Below are 20,929 nucleotides of genomic sequence, written 5' to 3' on the forward strand. Positions count from 1 at the left end.
CTGTCACAGACAATTTTTTTCCTAGGGAAAAATGTTTTTAAACTGATTTTGGGGATGGCGGTGTTGCCCACCCCGATATGTAAGAACTGTCTTCCGTAAGCCAGTCCTATTATTTCAGTATTACTAAATTTGCAAAGATCTCAGGATAGCCTCTGTGGTTCCTCCGCCCTTGTATCCTCATAACAACCCTGCAGGGTAGCACCAAAGCATGCCCTGCCCCAGGGGACCCCACTGCAGCTGTTTCGCTCCTCTGAGTCCCTTTATCTCTGAGCCCAAGCAGCAAGGGAAGAGTGTTTGGAAAGCAGCAGCTAGTACAGGGAGACCGGGCAAGCCCTTGTTGCTACTATGAGGTGTGGCCCGGAAGTAACCAGGGCGAGTACTCAGCTGGCCAGAGTACGGGGGGGGTGGGGCTGCCACCGGAAATCCTGCTCAGCCAGGCAGCATTTGGCACGCGGGGGGAAGGAACGGAGAGAGCAGGTCGGCGGGCAGCGAAGAATGAAGGGCCGCAAGACGCCGAGGGTTTGGAAGAGGGGGCGAAAGGGCAAAGGCTGCGTGGAGAAAAGGACTACAGGCGGCAGGCCGAGATTCATTGCGCTCCCTGTTAGCGCGGTAGGAAGCGGAGCAAGAGTCTGCAGCGCCTGTAGAAGGCCACGGAGAGAAAGGGGTAAGAAAGCCCCGTGCAAGCCGAAGCGGAGCCCCAGGGTGCAGGAGGAAGGGCCGGCTCAGCCCCAGTGTGTGTGTGTGTGTATGTGGGTGCGCGCACTCGGGTGCAAGGCTTCCCCGGCTCCGATCCTGTGGGAATTATGTGGGTCCTCGTTGGGGGGGGGGGAGGTGCGGCCTGCCTCGAGTAACAACTCCAGGGTGTAGAGCGCAAGGCGAAAGGGTTTCCCTGGTTTCCCCAACAGACTCCGAAGTCAGGAAGCAGAGGAGCTGATCTAGCTGCAAACCCAAGACGCGCAATTTGTTTAAAGATACTTTTTTATTTTTCTTGGCTTGGTTGCTGAAAGCAATGCTGTGCCGAAATTTTTGCTATCAGATTTTTTCCCCGACGGTTTGCTGGGAGGGAAGGGAAGGGGGGGATTTCATCAAGTGTGTGTGTGTGTGTGTGAGAATGCATGCATGCATGCGTGCAAGGAAACCATGGAGGATTTTGGAGAAATTCTTTGTAATGGGTGGGGGGAGGAGGGTTGGTGCTTACCTCGTGAGGAACTGTTGAAGGAGGGGGTCAAGGGGCGAGTATTGTTCTTAACCTAATTAATCAGCAATCGCAAGCCCCCCAGGGCAAGCGCATATACCTTCCTGATAGGAGGCTTTAAAAGACAAGGCTCCTCCCCTGAGCCTCACATGATGTATTTATTCAGCAGTTCAGGGGAAGTAGTTCAGTGGCCAGTGAATCCTTATCTCTCAAGGCCTCTTCCCCGCCTGACTGAAAAGGGAGATTCTCTTCTCCCCCTCCCCCAATCCAGAGAGGAAAGAAAGCCCATTGAAAGTAGTGAATGCACTGGTAGGGATCCCAGGTTTCTTCCTGCTGGTGGGAGAGAAGGGAAGGCAGCTCCTTACTCTGCTTTTTGGAGGCTGCCCCTTCTATTGAGAGCCACATTAAACCAAGAACACGGGGTACTGGGAGAGCCCTGCTTAAGGGGGTGGGGGAGATCCCAAGTACATCATCATCATCTAGCACTTTATTACAAAGTGCCGTACGTAAAATAAAGTAGGTCCAGAGTTTTCAATACAATAAACCATTCGACTCTGCTAAATGCAAGTTTACAGCAGAAATATCACAAAAATACACAACGATATAGTAGAACAATATTTAACTATATACGAAACAACAATATTCAAATACAAGTCACTTGTATACTATTCAAATACAAGTTACTTGTAACTTGTATACAAGTTACTTGTATACTTGTATACAAGTGAACTTGTATACTAAATACAAGTTCACAGCAGGACAGATAAGAAAAAAAATACGCCCTGAAGATTGGGAAATGGGGGGAGGTTAAGGCTGCCACCCTAAGGAGGCTTGCAGTGCCCTCCTATGCAAGCCTACTCAGAGGCAAGCCCTTCTGGGTTAAATGGCACTTACTCCCAGAAAAGTGAACTTTATTGCTCCAGAGGACTGGAGCAGTAAAGCACCACGGCTTTTCTGTAGATGCCTTTTTAAAAACAAACAAACAAACAAAAAAACCTACAGCACAAGTCTGTGCATGTCTACTCCGAAATAAGTCATATTGAGTTCAGTAGGACTTACTCTCAGGTAAGTATTTTATAGGATTGTAGTCTTGACCACTCACAGTCATGTAATCACTTCTTGATCTATTGGTTTATAGACCGATCCAGTCAATAACTTACACAGCCAGGCACTACAGAAGTTATTAGTGCTTATAAGCTTACTTGAGTAGCAATCCTGTAAATGGTGGCACCCCGCATTGCCCCCAGCTAGCCCATATCTAGCTCATTTTAGGTTCGTTGGGGGGAGCCTCTAGAGAAAGAGTTGGAATAGAGGAGAAGCCAATCCCCAGCTCTGTTGCCCCATCAATTCTTGTTGGGGGTGGACTCCCCCTCCCCACATGCATGGATATAATAGAAGAATGTAGTTCATATTCTCTGGTATGTTTGTTCTTCATTTTGTCGTTCGCTTGAGCATGAGCCAAGTGTGCTTTTTATTTTTGAAATCAAAGGCATAGGGTTGAAACTAGACCTAGAGCAGACCCATTCAAACCATGACTAACAAGTCAGATTGATTTCAATGGGATTAGACTAAATTCAGTTGCAATCAATAATAAAATTCGGTTCTTTTTTCTTTTCTTTTTTAAAAAAAACAAGTTATGAAACTCATGCAAGAGAGTAAGTAGAATTTACTCTTTCAGAAGTAATTACACTTACGCAAATGTAGTGTGAGGGGAAAGATTAGCAAGCTTTCCTTTGTTTGAATAAGAACATGGGGCAATCAGAGCTCTTGGAAGATGCAGGCAACCTTCCAACCACCATATTTCCTAGAATGCCCTTGGAAGGACTTCATGAGGTCCTTTTTTGGGTATTCCAGGAAATGCACCCACAGGGGAGACTTGGGAGAACAGCAGACAAGGGTTTTCATTTAAAAATAACATACAACAGCGCTAATGTTGTTGTACTATTGCTGGTAAGTACAATACGCTGCCCCCCACAAAAACAGGAGGATGGATTTGGCACAACACTAGTTTACAATGTGATTTGGCACAACGCTATGGCATCCCTAGATGTCCTCCTGGCTAAAGCCCAGATGCAGGGAGTGGGATGGGTCAATAATAATAGCACATCTGTCTCTATTTGTTGTTCCCCATTATGCAGATAATCATACAGACATGATGGAAGTGGACGGCGATGTTGAAATCCCGCCTAACAAAGCAGTAGTGCTGCGTGGCCATGAATCTGAAGTATTCATCTGCGCCTGGAACCCTGTTAGTGATCTTTTGGCCTCAGGGTAAGTTTCCCCGAAAGTATTAGTCCAAAATGTCGGTTCTTGATTCCAATTCTGTGAGCGTCCACGACAGAACATCTCTTCATTTCTCTCCCTGTGAACATGCCTAATAGGAAATGTAAGGAACAGCCACTTTTAAACCGCGTGATACTGCCTAGATATTGTTTTGTTCAGTTGTGTAGTAGATGGAAGAGCAGCTCTGGGATTTTTTTTCAGAGAGGGAATTGCAAAGTCATCTACCAGAGTGCAAGGGTAATTGAGAGGCCCTCCTTTCTCTAGCAAGCGTATAAAGTGGTAATGAGGCTGTCAGGGTTCCTTCTGTGTTCTGAATTCCCTGAGCAACTCTTTGAGGATCTCTGTCTCCTTAAGAGTCCCACCTCCCTTCTTTTTACCTTCCCCTCCCTAGCAACGTGGAGTTCAGGCTGTAGATGTGGGGTGCGTAACACTCCAGACACTTGTGGGTGAACATAACAGTTTACTAGCGAAGTAAAACAAGCAAATTACAACTGAGTGTATTTAGCCAATAGAGCTGAATGATACAAAGGCATTAAAAGAAAATGAGAGTTGCAAAACTGCAAGTTCCTTTCTCCCAAGCTGTTTCTTTCTTCCATAAGTTCTGGTCTTTCTCACCCTAATCTTCCCCAGCTCTCTATCTCATTTATGCTGTATTCCCCCATATCTGAAAGTACCATTTTGATATTGAAGATATGAAACATAACTAGGGAACTGAAATTTAACTAGGGAATGAATCTTAACTGGAGAAATGAAATTATTCCTCTCAGGGATGCCCTCTCCCAATAGAAAATTTCTCTAAGGCCTGACTTTATTACTTTTCCTCTGTAGGCCTCAAACCTTCATATCAGCTTTTAAATTTTACTGTTGTTTCTGACGGATTCACATATAGGAAGTCGGAGAATGAGAAAAATAATCCAGCGGAGGCTGGATACAGCTTTCTATTTCTTTGGTGGCATTCCTACTTCACGCCAACAATTCAAATGGTAGCATTCCTTTGCAAGATTGTTTGTATTTCTAAAGGTTAATTTGTTGCCTGAAAAGGAAGAAAAAGGAACCTGTGTATTTTGCAGATCTGGAGATTCAACGGCAAGAATATGGAACCTTAGTGAAAACAGTACCAGTGGATCCACGCAGCTGGTCCTTCGGCACTGTATACGAGAAGGGGGCCAAGATGTACCCAGCAACAAAGATGTGACATCCCTGGATTGGAATGTAAGCAGAAACTCCAAAGTGTTCGAATTATCCTTGGAGTAAATTCAGTTTTCAGCATCAAACACTTGACGTTCTAATGGACGTTCGTAGGGGAGGTGGTTCTTAATTTCACTTTAAATTGTGAGTTGTGGATGTCCCTTTTATTGCTGCTATTATTATTATTATTATTATTATTATTATTATTATTATTATTATTTATTTATTTATTTATTTATATAGCACCATCAATGTACATGGTGCTGTACAGAGTAAAACAGTAAATGCTAGAGTGCCATCAGTACACATGGTCACTATTAGAACAGAAGCCCTGTTGAAATGTCCGCATTTTGGATATCTGCGATATTATGTAGTTATGCAAGCCCAGCAGGGTTTAGACTTGTTCAGGATCTTGTTCAACAGCCCCTTACTCTGCACAGCAAAGAGCTTTCAAAACTCAGTGGACTGCCAAAAGTGGTTTGTGATACAGTGTTAAAGTTGTAAAGTCCCAGCAGGCCCGCAAAGCGTTTGAGTGTGCTTCAATTCGCTGTCTGGAATATGCCCGCAGATGATGAAATCGAAGGCAGGAAAGTGGGGAATGGAAAAGATCAAGTCCCGTTACAAACAAACTTCATTTATAATAGCCTTAAACTAGTAGTGATTGCAATAAGCACATAAAAAGAGAAACCAGCATTTTAGGTGAAATAACACCAGTATATTTTATTTATTCTATTTATATTCCCACTTTCCATCATGGAACTCAAGGTGGCTATAGGTAATCTCCCCTCCAAGAACTGACCAAACTTAGACCTGCTTAGCTTCAGCAAAGTGTCTGCTTCATGTGCCTTCAGCCCATGTCCTGTGTATAGATGAAATAAATGCAACATTCAGCCTTAGGTGATTTTTCCCCTGGTTACATGTTTGCAAGAAAGTCCAACTCTGGACTTTCTTGCAAACATGAAACGCTATACTTGGGGGGAATCGGTAGACCATAATTGTCAGTGTTTTGGCATTGCATATCTTCTCTGAAGTTTGGACTAGATCGAAGGCAATTGCATGATGTGCAGCTCAATCTTAAACGTTCTTTCTTTCTAAGTTCAGTCAGCTTACTCCCAAGTAAGTGTGTATAGCACTGTAGCCTCTCCATATATCCCCACCAGAGGGACCTTACTCTAGCTCTGGTGGCAAGGGGGTTGAATACCAGGCTTGCAGGCCAAATCCAGACCACCATCGGTTGAAATGCCTTTCCTAAGGTTTAGTTACTAGCAGTGAGAGCTTTAAGGTAAAACATGGTGATTTTATTTTTATTTTTGGCATTTTCTTTGCCCCTTTGGCTGTGTTGCCACCATGCTTTTGGTCTCTAACCCCTGTGAGCTTCTTTGAAGTGGAATTCTGCCCTGGGGCTGAAAGAGGTTCAACATTCTTGCTCTGTTGAGATGTTGGCTGCCTCAGTGTGATCTATGAGATTAACAGTAGACTTGAACTTTTGCTCCACAGAGCGATGGTACGCTTCTAGCAACGGGGTCGTACGACGGATTTGCAAGGATATGGACTAAAGATGGTGAGTGCATAGCTTTCTGTTTCCCTCGCTCTTTCATGCATGGCTGGTTGCAGGGTAATTTCTTTCCGTTGTTTTTTTCAAAAGCGAAATTGCAATAATCGCTCTTTAATTTTTAGGTAATCTCGCCAGCACGTTAGGGCAACATAAAGGTCCCATATTTGCATTAAAATGGAACAAGAAAGGCAACTTCATTTTAAGTGCGGGCGTGGACAAGGTGAGAAGACATCTGGCTTATTTAAAATTCATCGTTGCAAGGTTAAGTTGCAAGGCACCAACAGTTGTAGATTTGTGTTAGGCAATAAAGCTATGGAAAAAGCTGTCTGGGTATAGAAATAGCAAGCGACAGTATGACTTGATCAGCCCTTAATATAGCAAGTGATTTATATGCAGCACAGACAATGGGTGTGAAGCTCTTAATGCTAGTGGAAATCACAGTTCACTCCAGTATTGGAGGGGAACAATCAAATAATGAACTCATAAGAGTAGGTGAGAGCTCACATCGCTGTAGTGGCTCAAGACCCCAGGGCAAGCAAATACATGGAGGATCTCAGAGGAAATGCAGTGCTGTTTACATATGATGCCCCTTGAATTTCCCTGCACTGTCTTAATGACCATTTTATGCATTACATGGCAGGAGACCCAAGTTTGCTATGCAGTGAGTCCTCAATAAGAAGCCATTGAAACTGACCTCCTTTCCCTGAACAAGTCTCCTTGTACGGTCCTTGAGTTAGCAAAAGTGTATGTCACATTGGCTTGCAATTTTTGCTATATACTTAAAACTAAAGATGCAATGTTTAGTTGATGAATCAATTAAAAAACTTATGACCAATTAAAAAAGGGCCCCCAATTAATCAGACAGCAGGTATAATGATATAATAATTTTTGATACAAAAACTTACAAAAACGGTGTTTTCGGATCTTACGTGGGAAACGTTGGGTGGTTAATCCACTCTGAAATAACTTTGCAAAATACACCTGTGCACAGGATCACTTCAAAAAGGATCTGCTCTTGAATCAGGGTGATCTCATTTAAAGGAATAAGGAATTTCTGCTTCTTCTTTTATCTTTCTCTCTGCGAGGAAGAGAAAAAAAAGGAGAAGTGAGAGGCTGAAACTTGCTTCTGATTTCTTCCTGGGTAGAGAGAGAGAACAAGCGCGATTGAGTGTGACTGTGTGTGTGAGAAAGAAACAGAGATGGTCCAAACAGGCCCCAAATACTTACATGAGCCCGAGTTTCTTACTGCAGTAGCGGTAAGCCCCAAATGTACAGGTTTTCGAGATATTGCATGCCAAAGCAAAGGAAAGCATATGTTTTGAACATTGCCGTGTAAAAATGTCAATGGAATAGGTGGGAGATCTAGCATCCCCTGTCATAGGTGTGTGCTCAGCATGGCTGTCTAGCAGGGCACAATCACAGATTCAGCATGTGAGTAATGTGTGAGTCTTCACTGTGGAAAGGCCTTACTCCGCTCTTGCGGCTCCTGGACTCCATCTAACCACCCACTTTGACCCTGCCAAGCAGCTGGTTTTCACTTTAAGAAGCCAGCACAGCAGTGTGATCACAACTGGCACAGTACATTTCTGCACTTCGGGCCAGTTTAATTAATCAACTAATTATATAGAAAACTGAAAGAGTTGACTACTTTAGGTGCTTGCAGGCACAAATCTTTCTAAAGGTTTTTATGACATATGCAAAGAGCAATATCAGAAACATGGCCAATCATTTCAGTCAAGATCCTTCAGGAATTTAACCTATTAAATGTTTACATTTGGCTGTTAACTTTCATATGGGATAAATGATGTGTGTTGTTTTGAAAGAAAGAAAGGGTTAGAAGGGTTGCTTCACGTTCCTGAGGCGCATTTTGGTGGCAGCGTGGGGTGGAAGGGAAGGCTATGGGGGCTGGGTTGCATGTATTTGCAAGTAACAGAAGGAAGATAAGGTAACCTGCAAATATTTGAAGGGAAATGAGCTTAATAGTAGACTGCAGAATAGCATGATAGAGATCTTAAAAGGCCAAGAAGATGGATATTAGAAACTGCTTTTTGTTCATCAAAATTTGTGTGCTGTATTTTTCTTGCAGTCAACTTTTAAATGGCGAACCTACCCCTACAAAACATACAGTCTTGAATCATGCTGGTCAACATATCTTAGCAGTGGGTGAGAATATATAAAGCAATGTTATGTTTTCTCTTTTCTTTCTTTTTAATTCAGACCACAATTATTTGGGATGCACATACTGGAGAAGCCAAGCAGCAGTTTCCTTTCCATTCTGGTATGTATTTCTATTCAAAGAACAGATCGCTTTTCAAAAGAGGATAGGGGATGAGTAACAGTGGAGGCCAGAGTTTCATGTCTCTGTTAAGTCCGGATTTTTAACTTTTCAATAGTAGTTGTTTTGTATGACTGTGCCCAAAATGCCTTTGCTAGATAACTGGAAGACTTTTGTGTATCATGCTGCAATTTGTGCAAATAGGGATTTGCACAAATTGCAGTGGAAATGTGCAGAAATTTAGGTAATTCGCACAAATTGTGGCCATAATTTGTGTAAATTGTAGCTGAAATTTGCATGAATTTATGCATTTTGCTACAATTTGTGCAAGTTCCAGAAAATTTGTGCAAATTTAAAAATGCGCAAAATCCGCTAAATGACTTGACTTGCTGCGGGGCGAGTTGAGACAGTTAGTGGATAATGGGACAGAAGCCCAGAGAGCCAAACCAACAGAAGCTTCTCAGGCTCCACCCCACCCCCAGTGGATTCCTCCTACATCCTTAGTCCAGAGTGAATTTTGCAATCCACTCCGAATTCCACCTTCCACTCTGCTCTAAGTTGGTCAGTCGTTTCCTGGTTGCCTTTTGCTCATGATCATAGGCAGGGTGAAATATTTCTCCTTACTTTTTTCCCCTTTTTCTTTCTGTCAATAGCACCAGCACTAGATGTTGACTGGCAGAGCAACAACACGTTTGCCTCCTGTAGCACCGATATGTGTATTCACGTCTGTAAGTTAGGCCAAGATAAGCCCATCAAAACCTTCCAGGGCCACACAGTAAGTAGCCGATTGCTGCTGTTTTAACTCTGTTCCACTTACTCAGTGCCAGCTGCACGCATGGAGCAAAGTAAAGAGACCATGACCCTGTTACTGAGTTGAAACTTAGGGGTTTTTTTCTCACTATGTAAATAACACCATGTATTAACCCTGCTCTGAAGAACGCGATGTCTCCAACCACGATTCACAAAGTTTCAAGAGAGCCCATGAGCGGCTTCTTGGAGCATGAGATGAGCTTTGGCTTGTTCTTATGAGAGGCAGAAGCTGTGGGCACCATAAGGTTGTTCCATGGACTGCTGCATTTGTGCAGTGTACACACCATTGTTATGCAATTGTGGTGCTATGGTGATGATATTAAGAAGGTGCTCTTGGTCAGTCCTAGAGATTGCAGTGGAATAGTGGAGAGGCTACGATCTCTTAGAGCCCAGGGCTAAGCCCCATTACTCCGATGTACGTCCCACTGAATTGAAAGGGACGTGCTTCTTAGTAAGTGCTGAGGATGCAGTTTGAGTGATATTGGGTCTTACCTTGCAAATGATCTGCACTGTGAGAATATAACAGGCAGGCCCAATAAATCTTCTCTGTACATCCGCTATATCTGAATCACTTCTAGCCAGGCGAGTTACACCATATTTTCAACCCTGACCTCTTCCAGTTAAGTTTCCTGCCATGCCGTTGCAGAGTTGAGAGGGAGCCCACCTTCCTTTACTTTGCAGCCGCTTGCGCGGAGGAATTAGAGATTCCAATTTCACTCTCGCTCTTCAATTTCAGAATGAAGTAAATGCAATCAAATGGGATCCCACTGGTAATCTTCTGGCGTCTTGTTCTGATGACATGACTTTAAAGGTAAAACTGCATTACAACGCTGGGTGATTTGGCTCTGCAAAAAGAAAAAGCGTTTTATGTTAAACTTCCTTAGTCACGTTCTTAGGTGGGGTGGGTGTGTACGGATATCGATGTAGATATAAAATGTGACATAAGACACTGAAATGCCAGCTGTCATTCCTGATGACGTGTTAGTTTTCTTTGGCAAACGTAGACCTGGTATCCCAGAAGAACTGTCTTGCTGGATCAAAGCAGGAGCCCATCAGGTCTGTCTCCAACAATGGCCATCTGGCCACCCCACCTCAATTCACTGTTGCTTGTCCCCAGCATTGTGTAATGGAAGAAAATTGTCCAATAGCCGTTGAAAGGTCAGGAATCCATGAATTTGCTTCTAAAGCCATTTATGCTACTGGCCATCCCTACACGTTGGGACTTCATTAAGTGTTCCATGACTTGATTAAGTGTTGCTTGAAGACATGCACTATTTTTTTGTGTGCAGTCCCTTCCACCAATCAATTTAATTGACTTGCTTCATCTCTGTGGCAGTCAATCCATGCCAAGCTCTCTTGTGACTTCATTTTGTTAAGTTACACATTTTCCTACTGTCTACCCTTACTTAGTGCCAGAGGTGACCTGGAACTGTATAAAACACAGGGGCACAGTTCCTGCTCAGAAGGCTCATAGTCTGCAATAGCCTTTCCCAACCTGATGCCCTCCAGATGTGTTCGTCTGCAACTCCCATAATTCCAGGCGGAATGGCTACTGACACCAACATTTTGACATTTCACCAATGTAAGACCAACTGAAAGGCCAGCTGTAAAATAATAACGTTATATTATATCGCTCCAATTCCTAGTATTGGCATCTCATATCCAGGATAGGAAATGAATGTCTCTTTAAAACAAAAATAAAACTGCTGCTGCTTTTCTTTTCTCTTTTGACCTCTCCCAGATCTGGAGTATGAAACAAGATAGTTGTGTCCACGATCTCCAAGCTCACAACAAGGAAATTTATACTATCAAATGGAGTCCTACAGGGCCAGGAACAAACAACCCAAATGCCAATCTTATGTTAGCAAGGTACGATTGACGTCAGGATTCCATGTGAAGGAACAGTGGACAAACCAGTTATTTTGGTCATTTGTGTCTCTGCGCTAGTCCTCAAGGTTCTTCTTTAGCGCGGCATTCCCCAACCCTGGTGCTCTCCAGATACATTGCACTACAACTCCCGTCCTCCCCAGCCAGCATAGGTATGGCATGATGGTTGTTGCAGCAACACAACTGGAGGGCACCAGGTTAGGGAAGCTGTTTAGAGGATGAGTTCTGCAGGCAACATCCTCCTTACTGTACTTTGCATAGAGGGACCCTCCAGCTCAAGATGTCACGGGTTTTTCCCAGAACATTGCCAGTGTATTCCCAGATGGATGCTGTAATGCTCACATGCTACACAATGGGCCTGTTCAGACGACACTTCAGGCTCTGCGGATAGCAAAACTGGTTCTCTGGGGTTAGCACTAACCACAAGCCGTGCTGTCGCACACAACACTTTAAGCCGTGGTTAGAGCCGCTAACCCTGCTGCAGACGGTCCGACTGTAGTTAATGAGTGAGCAGGGTTTAACAAAATGCATCACACAAGACGCCTTAAATCCTGCTGCTTAACCAAAAGCCTTAACCAGCAGGGTTTAAGGTGTCTTCTGAACAGGCCCAATGTCAACTAACCCAAAGACATCCATATATAGAAAGCCACTCCGTATGTAGATCCTTGGTTTGGGGTTGCACGCAGAGGCCTGAGCAAAGACTTGGCTCAATGTGCTTCCCTCTCCAGTGTGGCGGGGAGGAGTACTTTTGAGTTTAGTTTCAGTTCCCCCAGTGTGCAGGAGCCAGGAATCCACGGTTTAAAACAAACTCTAGTCAGTTGCTGAACAAACTGAAAACAAGCCCTGGATTGATTGATTGATTGATTGATTGATTGATTGTTTTACCAACTTGGAGGGAGGGGACTCATCCATGAAATGCAACCATATTAATACAGATACACACATAATGAAACAGAAGCCTTTATAACACTGATAGTTAAAGTATGATCTATATGGAACCATATGCTGCAACTAGAAACGTGGGTGGCTGCTAATTCGATGTCCTCTTCTCTCCCTCTTCACCAAAGTGTGGAATTTCCCTATAAGCTTGAAAATAGAAGTCTCTGAAGCAAAGTGTGGGGGAGCATTTCCCCTCCCCCCCCATTATCATCTCGGAACTCAGCTTTAAAGGTGTGAAGCGTCCTTCTTTGGAGTCACACCTTTGACCTGTTTAACTTGTGACCATCTCAGACACCTCTGCAAGTTCTGAGGCAGGAATCTTTCCCAGCCTTGCTAGCTGAGCTCCATTTTTACTGGGGATTAAACCCCTGAGTTACGGCCCCCTTTCCATAGGAACATCCTTATACTAAGTGTGACCATTGATCTGTATAGCCCAGCACTGTTTCCTGGGTTATTGGGTGGGAACCTTTCCCAGCCAAGATAGGTGGCTAACTAGCCCAGACCCATGACTTTCTTCTTCGTTTACTGGAGATAATTGGGATTAAACCTTGCACTGGGTACATGCAGTGGAGATGCTCTATCATTGACCTACGCCCCTTTCACAATAGGAAGCGTACTTATACTATGGCAGCTCATTCGCCCATTCAGCCCAGTACTGCCTGCTCTAACTTGCAGCATCTCTCCAAGGTCTCGGGCAGCAGCCTTGATACCTTGGGATCCTTTTCACTAGAGAGCCCCTTGATACTGGGCCTATGCCTAGGGTTGTCTATATTTTGTTAAATCCGTTCTCTTTTGAGCTTCACAGATTGTCAGTCACCTTTCATTCCATTGTCCACTCGTTGACAGAATTGGATTTTTCTGTTTCCCAAACTTGGGTTCATGTGCATTACCGCAAATGTGTATTTCCAAAAATGGATAAATCCCTCCCCCAAATGCACACATTTACACTTCAGCCTATGAGCAGGGAAATGCGCATTTTCGGTCATTTTTTTTCTTTCCTTTTTTAAATTTTTTCTATGACTAAATTTGTGCCAAGTTAAAAAAAAAAAAAGGTCCGCAAGTCCACGGAATCCACGTGACTTAGGAAAAGATGGCCCATTGCAGAATCCACGGGGCGGATTCATAGAAATCTGAACTTATTTGACTCAGTTGTGGATTTCTGTGACATCCTGACATAACACCTTGTGTGTGCAGAACATGGAGTCCATATCACTGACCCTATGGCTGCTCCCCAGACTTCTGTGTAGAATTTTGATTTCAAAAAACATAGCACAGAATCTATACAGCCCCACGAAAGATTGGGGCTTTGAAACGTGAGTTTTCTTTGTCCCTTGCTTCCAGTCCTTTTGTTGTTCCTCTCCTACTCTTGATCCCTCCCCCAGTATTTTATTTATTTATTTATATATTTCATTTATATCCCGCCTTTTTTCCTCCAAGGAACCCAAGGTGGCATACATAATCTCCATTTTTATCCTCACAACAACAACCCTGTGAGGTAGGTTGGGCTGAGAGTCTGTGACTGGCCCAAAGTCACCCAGTGGGTTTCCATGGCCAAGTGGGGACTAGAACCCTGATCCCCCGACTCCCAGACCAACACCTTAGCCACTACACCACACTGTACCATTTGTTTATAAAACGTCTTTTTGCAGCATTTTAAAGTAAATATTGTAGAAATAGCAGCTACCTTCATTTCGACTTTCTCCCTCCTCGGCAGTGCATCCTTTGATTCTACGGTTAGGTTATGGGATGTAGACCGAGGGATCTGCATCCACACCTTGACGAAACATCAAGAACCTGTGTACAGTGTAGCTTTCAGTCCTGATGGCAGGTACCTGGCCAGTGGCTCTTTCGACAAATGTGTACACATCTGGAATACACAGGTAGGTGTACTTGGGTGCCAGCACTTCTATTTATTTTTTTCTTGTTTTTTCTGTTATTAGAATGCATATGCTGCCTTTCAATCGGACAGTTTTAATGGGAGGGACTGATTACTAACGGATTTGGTGGTGTTGCTTTTATCTGGTGATAGCTATTACGTTCCTTAAATGCCTCTGATGCTCAGGTCTTCCTCTCGCCAGAAATCCTAGCAATTCCATTCAGCAGCATCTTTGCTTATCGAAGGACACAATTGATTCCACAGCTTTTCCTCTTCTTTACCCCTTGGAACTTCCCAACACTTGAGAATGAGGGAGCACGGCAGGTGGGGGAGGGGCATTTGCAAGTCCAGGGTGCCCTTAAGATGCAAGGTGCTTCTATGATTTCAGCCCTGCTTCTAGGGTGTCTGAGCTCACAAGTTCTTCTAAGAAGGGGATCATCAAGTAGCAGGAGTTGCCTGTTGTGGAACTGTTATCATAAAGATATATTTAAACGTCATAATGTGGAACTGGAAGCACTGAGCACGTGTGACACAGACGTTAGGCTTAAAAGTGGAAAATGTAGGAAGGGCAAGATAAAACGTGCCTGAAAAGGTCAGGTTCGTTGCCCCCAGGACACCCCCTTGTACTATATAATAAGGAGCTGCCCTATTCGAAGACCAGCAGCTGATCTGTGACCAGCAGTAGCCATTTCTTTGCGACCCCCTTCCTTTGTGATCAGTGGAAGTGGCCTTACTTCCGTCTCTGTCGTGGAGTGAGATCAAGTTGGTCGTGCGGCGGGGCCTTCTCTGTGGTGGCTCCTACTGACTGGCACTTGAAGCACAAATAGTTTGTATGGCAACCTGTGTGCAGAAGTTCTGGCAGAAAATGATAGCATTTTATATCAAAAGGTCCCGCCTCCCCCCACCAGCCCAAGGACAGCTTGAGAACTTTGATCATATTCCAGAGGGTAGCCTTGTTCCTCTACTGCAGCAAAAACAGCCAAGAGTTTTGTGCCACCTTAAAGACTAACAATTTTATTCTGGCATACACTTCCGTGGCATTCTATTTCATTAAACTCTGTTTTTTGGGGTGTTTTTTTAAAAGTGTATGCTGTTTTATCTACTGTAATTCTTTCAAGGGCCCAATCTTTCCTTGCACATAGGCACAGCCCTTGCAAACAAAGGGATCCACATAAGGTTCAGTTTATCTTCCTTTTTTTTTTTTGCCACCTTCAAGGCACTGGAGGACGCTCCTGGGACTGGGAGGTCTGCACATGTCTCCCATATCCTCTTCCCCCATCCACTCCTTTCTGTACTAATTGAAGTTATTTGAGATCTTCATCTTGCACAGGGAAGAATTATGCCCATTGTGTTTTAATCTTGTATTTGCAGACAACAGCAACAATAATAATAAATAATAATATTCTAATTGCATTCTATTTTCCCCCCTCTTTTAGACGGGTGCTCTAGTGCATAGTTATCGGGGAACAGGAGGCATTTTTGAGGTTTGCTGGAACGCAGCAGGAGACAAAGTTGGAGCAAGTGCTTCAGATGGTTCAGTAAGTAAATCAGAACAGTGTCTTGTTCCCCTTGTAATTTTTCATTCCCGGGGTACCTGAGTGTATCAGGTACGTTTGAAATTGTGGGATAGTTAATATGAGCTAGAAGAACAGTTCCTGCTTGACAAGCTAGATAGATTGCAGCTTACATAAATAATCAAAGCAGCAGTTTGAAGCAAGAGAAAACCCAGCGGCTTGCTCTTGATGGCTACAGTTTTATGAAAGTTAAGTCAGATAATAATAATAAAATTTTATTTATTTGTTAGTTACCTGCCTCACCCTCTGGATTGAGGTGGGGTACAACACAAATAAAAAACACCATAAAATACATACAACTAATTCAACCGTTTAAAACCAGTGAGTCATTAAAAGCAGCACACCATCTTTGACATTTGTCACCTAGGATTTCCAGCTAGAAACTGTCTGGCAAATTCTATTAGCAAAATTTTATTGGCAATATAGAGTTGTTTTCTTTAGAAATGTCACAGCAGCCTTCCCCAATCTGGTATCCTCCAAATATGTTGCACTGCAACTCCCATTATCCCCAGTGGGAAGGCTGTGTTTCACAGTCAAATGTTGGAAGCAAAGGCAAGGTTAAAATAATTATAAAAAAATTCTTCTGCACGCTGCCAGGTGAACAGGGAAACTCCCCAATTGGGGAAGGAGCAAGGCAGGCAAAGTCACCCCAACCAAGATGACAGGTGCTGAAGCGCTCCTCCGCTTGGTGCTTTGATCGGGGTGGGTTCGCTTGCCCCACATTGTCCCCAACGGGGGAAGGTGCAGGGCAGATAAAGCTGGCTCCCTGACAGAAGTGCTGGATGGAATAGGTCCAGCTGATGCTTCAGTTGGGGACCAGATAAGATCCGTGTCTGTGACCCCCTTCCCATGGGCATCACCCAGCCTGCAGAAGGGTAGGGAGGTCATCCATCCCCTCACGCTACTCAGGTTACTTGCTACAGAAGATGGGCAGAATTGAAATTCCTGGAGTCATCTACATGATCCAAGAAGAAAGCGCCCCTAAGTTGTCTTCTTGGCTTCCTTAAAAAGCTCTAGCATGGTAGTTGTTCCATCATTGTGCACCATGAGAACACTGGCTTTCATAGTAGGGAAACAGTAAAAATCCAAATTGCTCTCACTGACTTAGAACATGGTTGAGCCCAAAGAGCTTCGACTATGGGATGGAATAATGATGATGATGATGATGATGCAGACAGTGGAGAGTGATTTGAGGCAGTTAGAGAGCTGTGAAGTCCCTGTCAGGAGATCACTGGATTAGAACGAGGAGCCCTCAGCTCTGTGTGCAGCTGCCTCATGAGAGCATTTCGTCCCCTTCCCCCCCCCCCCCAGTCTTACAAAATGTGTGTGTGTCGGTCGGTGTGTGATATGTATGTATATATCAATATTAAATTTCTATACTGCCCAATATCTGAAGCTCTCTGATTGGTTCACAACAAGAACATGCAAAGATGGAGGATGAGTTTATATAAGCTCACTTCTAACCAAGAAATTTCTCCACCAAGTGAGAGGTTCCTGTCATTCTTCGATGATTCTCATAATCGTATCCCGTTGTGGTAAAGAAGAGATGCAACTGAGCAAAAAACCCCAAACAAATTACCCCAAAAGCCTTTACATTTTTAAGCAGAAGAAACTCCATGGTTGTACCTCCGTTTTACCACATGATGGAGCATTTCTAACCACAGAAGAGCTGAAGGGATTTCTCAGCTCTTGGTGAGATCAGTATTCCGCATGACAAGTGGGACCTGCAACGAAATGTTGCAGTGTGAAATAAGTTCTGGATGCCAGCCAGCTACGCCCCTTCCAGGGTTCTGTCTCCTAGTTTTCTTTCCATCACCAGAAGACTCCACATTCTAGGGCCACTGAGCATACTTAGATGGGAGACTTGCAGCCAGCGTATGAAGACTGTGTCCTTCCACTGATGCGATTCCCCTGCCTTTTTGAGTTGGGTGTATCTTGGCCTGCTTGGTTGTGAATGCTACACACTGATGGCTAAGATTGCTAGAAGTTACTGATAGGCCTCTCTTCCATTATATCCTTTTACAGAGTTATGTAATGTGTTTGTGGACTACTGTAGTGTAAAATACCTTTCTGAACATGCCACCTTTCTTTCCCCTCTTTGCAGGTTTGTGTACTAGACCTACGGAAATAGCGCTACTAGTTGGAAGCCATGGACCGACTATGAATGTGTACATAGCCAAAATGACTGTCCCTTGACCCACGTACTGCTATAGTCCCAATTGAACCATGGCCAGTCCACTACAGCCAAACCCGAAAGAATTATATATACATATACTGTATATTAAAAAAAGCAAAAACAAACGATTACAACCCTGAAGAAGATGACAGAGTTTTGTCACAGCTTGTGAAGCCTGTTCACCAAGTGCTGGGATCTGCTGTGCCCCCCCTTGTCCCCCCCACCCCAAAAAATAACATGTAAGCATTTTGGAAATGGGGGGAAAAAACCAGGAAGAGAGAAAGAGAGAAACCTAACCGTATACGGGCAGCCTGTTGAGTGTACCAAATCTGGCTGCCTTTCTTTTTCCTCCTTCCTCTTCCCTTCACCCTTCCTAACGCTTTGAAAGATTGGATTTCTCCCCCCACCCTTCTTTTTGGCTTTCTCAATAGGTGATGAGCAGTTTTTGTGTACAGGGAGAATGGATTTTCATAATCCTGCGACAGTAGTTCGTTCATTGCTTTCCTCCCACGCTTGCCTCTTGTTTAGTTTTTACTGATGCACAATGCAAAGGTGTGAATCTGCTTCTCGGTGGTGGTGGTGGTTCTTTTCACTCAGAATTGGGGTTGGGGGGGGGAATCATCCTTTCGCAGCAGTTCTTTTGGAAATGTTTTTTTAAAAGATGTAGACATCTGAAACGTGTTGTGGGTATCTGCTCACAGTTTAGGCAGGGAAGGAGGAAACAAAGCAGAACCTTTTGAAACATGGAAGTTTGACATTCCTTTATATTAATAAGATCCATTAGTTATGGGCTCACATATTGGGGGTGGGAGGGGGTGGCTTCTTTTGGTAGTGACTGCTCCAAAAGGCAGTACTTCCTTTAAGATCTTTCTGCCAAACGTAAAAGGGTACAAAGTGTGCAAAAACTAGACCGATGTTTGGGACATGAGCACACGGTGGGTTCAGAATTGTGTGGCCTGTCCGACTGGAAGTTTGTGTGTTGGATTTATATTTGCATATGGGCCTGCGCATTGCTCATGGGGCATCTGCCTAATCTGTACTCCTTGGACTCAAGTGGTTGGTCTGGGTTGGGGGGTGGGCTGGTGCAGACCTGTGTGTCCCCGCCATGTGTACGTTCCAAGCTGTGGCTTAGGAGTACAATAACAACAAAATGGATCCTCTTTTTCTTTGAAACCATAGTCATGGACCAATTGTGTACTGCTAAGAGAAGGAATGCAACAGTGGAGAAAAGGGATTGGTTCGTGTTCAAATTCGTCTGGGCGAGTGTTTTTGCTACAACTTCTGTGAGAGTTTTTTGCCCATTCTTACTCAGATGTCTAGTGTAACCAAATTCCAAATTAAAAGTATTTTTGATTTTTGTTTTTTGTTTTTCTTCATACAAAAAATACCTTTGACATCTCTCTGCTGTCGCTTCTGGAATGAGGCCGGACGCTTATTATAAGGTACTGATCCACTGGAAACTTTGTCCGTACAAAACATGTTGAAATGGAAAAGCAGAAGATCTGCCTCATGGTGGTGCTCAACAGATGTTGTGCTGGTGAAGTTCCCAATGAATTGTGCCTCTTAATTTTCCATTGACGGGAAAAGAGGGAACCGTACAACAAAGGACTCGCTACAAGTTTATTTTAATATACTGAGCAATTGAGCTTCCGTAAAAGAAAATTGTCTTGCACTAATTTTGCCCTGCTGCTCCCATCTCATAACTTTTGTATGTGCTTGTGACATTACCCCCCACCCCCTTTTCCAAATTTAGGATAAACAATAAGCTGCTATTTGTTTTTAGGGGGGGGGGAATATGATCACTACTATAGAGTGTCTCTGTGTTTCTAATATCAAGTATTGTGTTTCCTTCCTTTACAGTGAGAAGCAGACCTGACAAACCATTTGTCTGCTCACATGTTTGATTAAAAGTAATACCCGTAGTGGTATCATCTTCATAAAAGTACGGCATGGAGGCAATCTTCTGCCAATACCATTAATACGTCATGTTTTATGCAGTCCCAACCTTTTCTTAAAAAGAAAGATTGTCAGGGTTCTTAAACATTTCACCCAATTTTTAATTAAGTGGATGATTTATATTCAATAGCTTTGCAAAGGTCTCCATTCTATATCACCATTTCAATCACAGCAACATGGCGTACAACTACTGGACATCAAATCTTGGTGGGTTCTTTTTCCTTTCTGTGGGCAGAGTAACATGCCTTTGAAAATGGCAACCCTCTTTGAATTCCTCTCTCGCTGCCCGGTAATGTCTATCTCAACTTGTGTCCCAACTTCATTACGATGTGCATTTCCCTGCTTCACATCACTGGCAGGCAGGGAAACTTCATAGCTTAGTTCAACCTACCAAGACCGAGTAAGAACTAAAACTATGGAGTGAAGGGGAGAGAAAGATTCAACACTGCCATTTTCAGTAGCAGCTCTCTTTTCTTTGTATCATCCCTTATATTTCATTGTAGATTGAGCTAACCCAGAGAATACAACTCATTTGCCTTTTTATCAGGAAAATAATTTTAGTGTTGAGTTCTGCCGTTTCTACGAGCGCACACACACACGAAAAACACATTTTGAAGCAAGCAAAGTTAAGCCTTAGAAGGCAAGGAAACCATTTTAGCCTACTTTTGATACACACACCCCAGTTATTACTAATGGGGTATTATACTCTTATACACAGCATTCTGAGAAAACAAAAGGAAGATTTATACCCATTTGGGCAGTCAGTTATCTAATATGGCTCTGTACCAGCTGTTTGTAGGGTTTGGGGAATAGGCTTGAGATGTTTAGGATAATTTCCTTGTGGATTACAATATGTAAGAAATTTAATCTGTTGAGTATCTGGCACTTGAAAAATCTTGCTTTCTATTGCTGGAGGTCCAGGACTGTGGCTGACCTCTGTCGTTAAAATAATTTTAAAGAAGTTTTTAAAAATGTAAAAAAGTTTTAAAAAAAATCTGTGCAATAATTTTAAACTGTGCTCCCAGGAATAGACACACGTGTTTGGGGGTGGGGGGATTTTTATTTTGAGTATATTTAAACAGCATTTTCTTTTCCTTTAGCAACGCAAATGTCAATTGCACTGAACTTAAATCTTAAAAAAAAAAGTCAGAGGTGATTCTTGATAGTACTTTTGTATTTTGATATGGACAGTCTGTTCGTTTTTCATACAAGCTC

The 20,929-nt window shown here is 43.4% G+C and overlaps 1 protein-coding gene across 3 annotated transcripts in view; it reads left to right on the forward strand.

Annotated features, from left to right (window-relative positions):
• The window catches only part of TBL1XR1 (TBL1X/Y related 1), a 197,990-nt gene extending 178,874 nt beyond the window's left edge, over positions 1-19,116 (forward strand). For 2 of the 3 annotated variants that reach the window (XM_063131956.1, XM_063131955.1), the window contains exons 6-16: positions 3,334-3,466; positions 4,549-4,690; positions 6,164-6,227; positions 6,344-6,441; positions 8,439-8,499; positions 9,150-9,271; positions 10,043-10,117; positions 11,048-11,175; positions 13,847-14,012; positions 15,445-15,546; positions 17,687-19,116. In XM_063131956.1, the coding sequence (XP_062988026.1) occupies positions 3,334-3,466; positions 4,549-4,690; positions 6,164-6,227; positions 6,344-6,441; positions 8,439-8,499; positions 9,150-9,271; positions 10,043-10,117; positions 11,048-11,175; positions 13,847-14,012; positions 15,445-15,546; positions 17,687-17,713 (1,118 nt within the window). In that variant the 3' untranslated portion in view covers positions 17,714-19,116. Of the gene's footprint in view, positions 1-450; positions 665-3,333; positions 3,467-4,548; positions 4,691-6,163; positions 6,228-6,343; positions 6,442-8,438; positions 8,500-9,149; positions 9,272-10,042; positions 10,118-11,047; positions 11,176-13,846; positions 14,013-15,444; positions 15,547-17,686 lie in introns of those variants that run through there. The other variant, XM_063131957.1, reaches the window with a different exon arrangement.
• The last annotated feature ends 1,813 nt before the right edge of the window (positions 19,117-20,929 follow it).

This window comes from Elgaria multicarinata, chromosome 8 (genome assembly GCF_023053635.1).
Source record: "Elgaria multicarinata webbii isolate HBS135686 ecotype San Diego chromosome 8, rElgMul1.1.pri, whole genome shotgun sequence".
Classification (NCBI taxonomy): domain Eukaryota; kingdom Metazoa; phylum Chordata; class Lepidosauria; order Squamata; family Anguidae; genus Elgaria; species Elgaria multicarinata.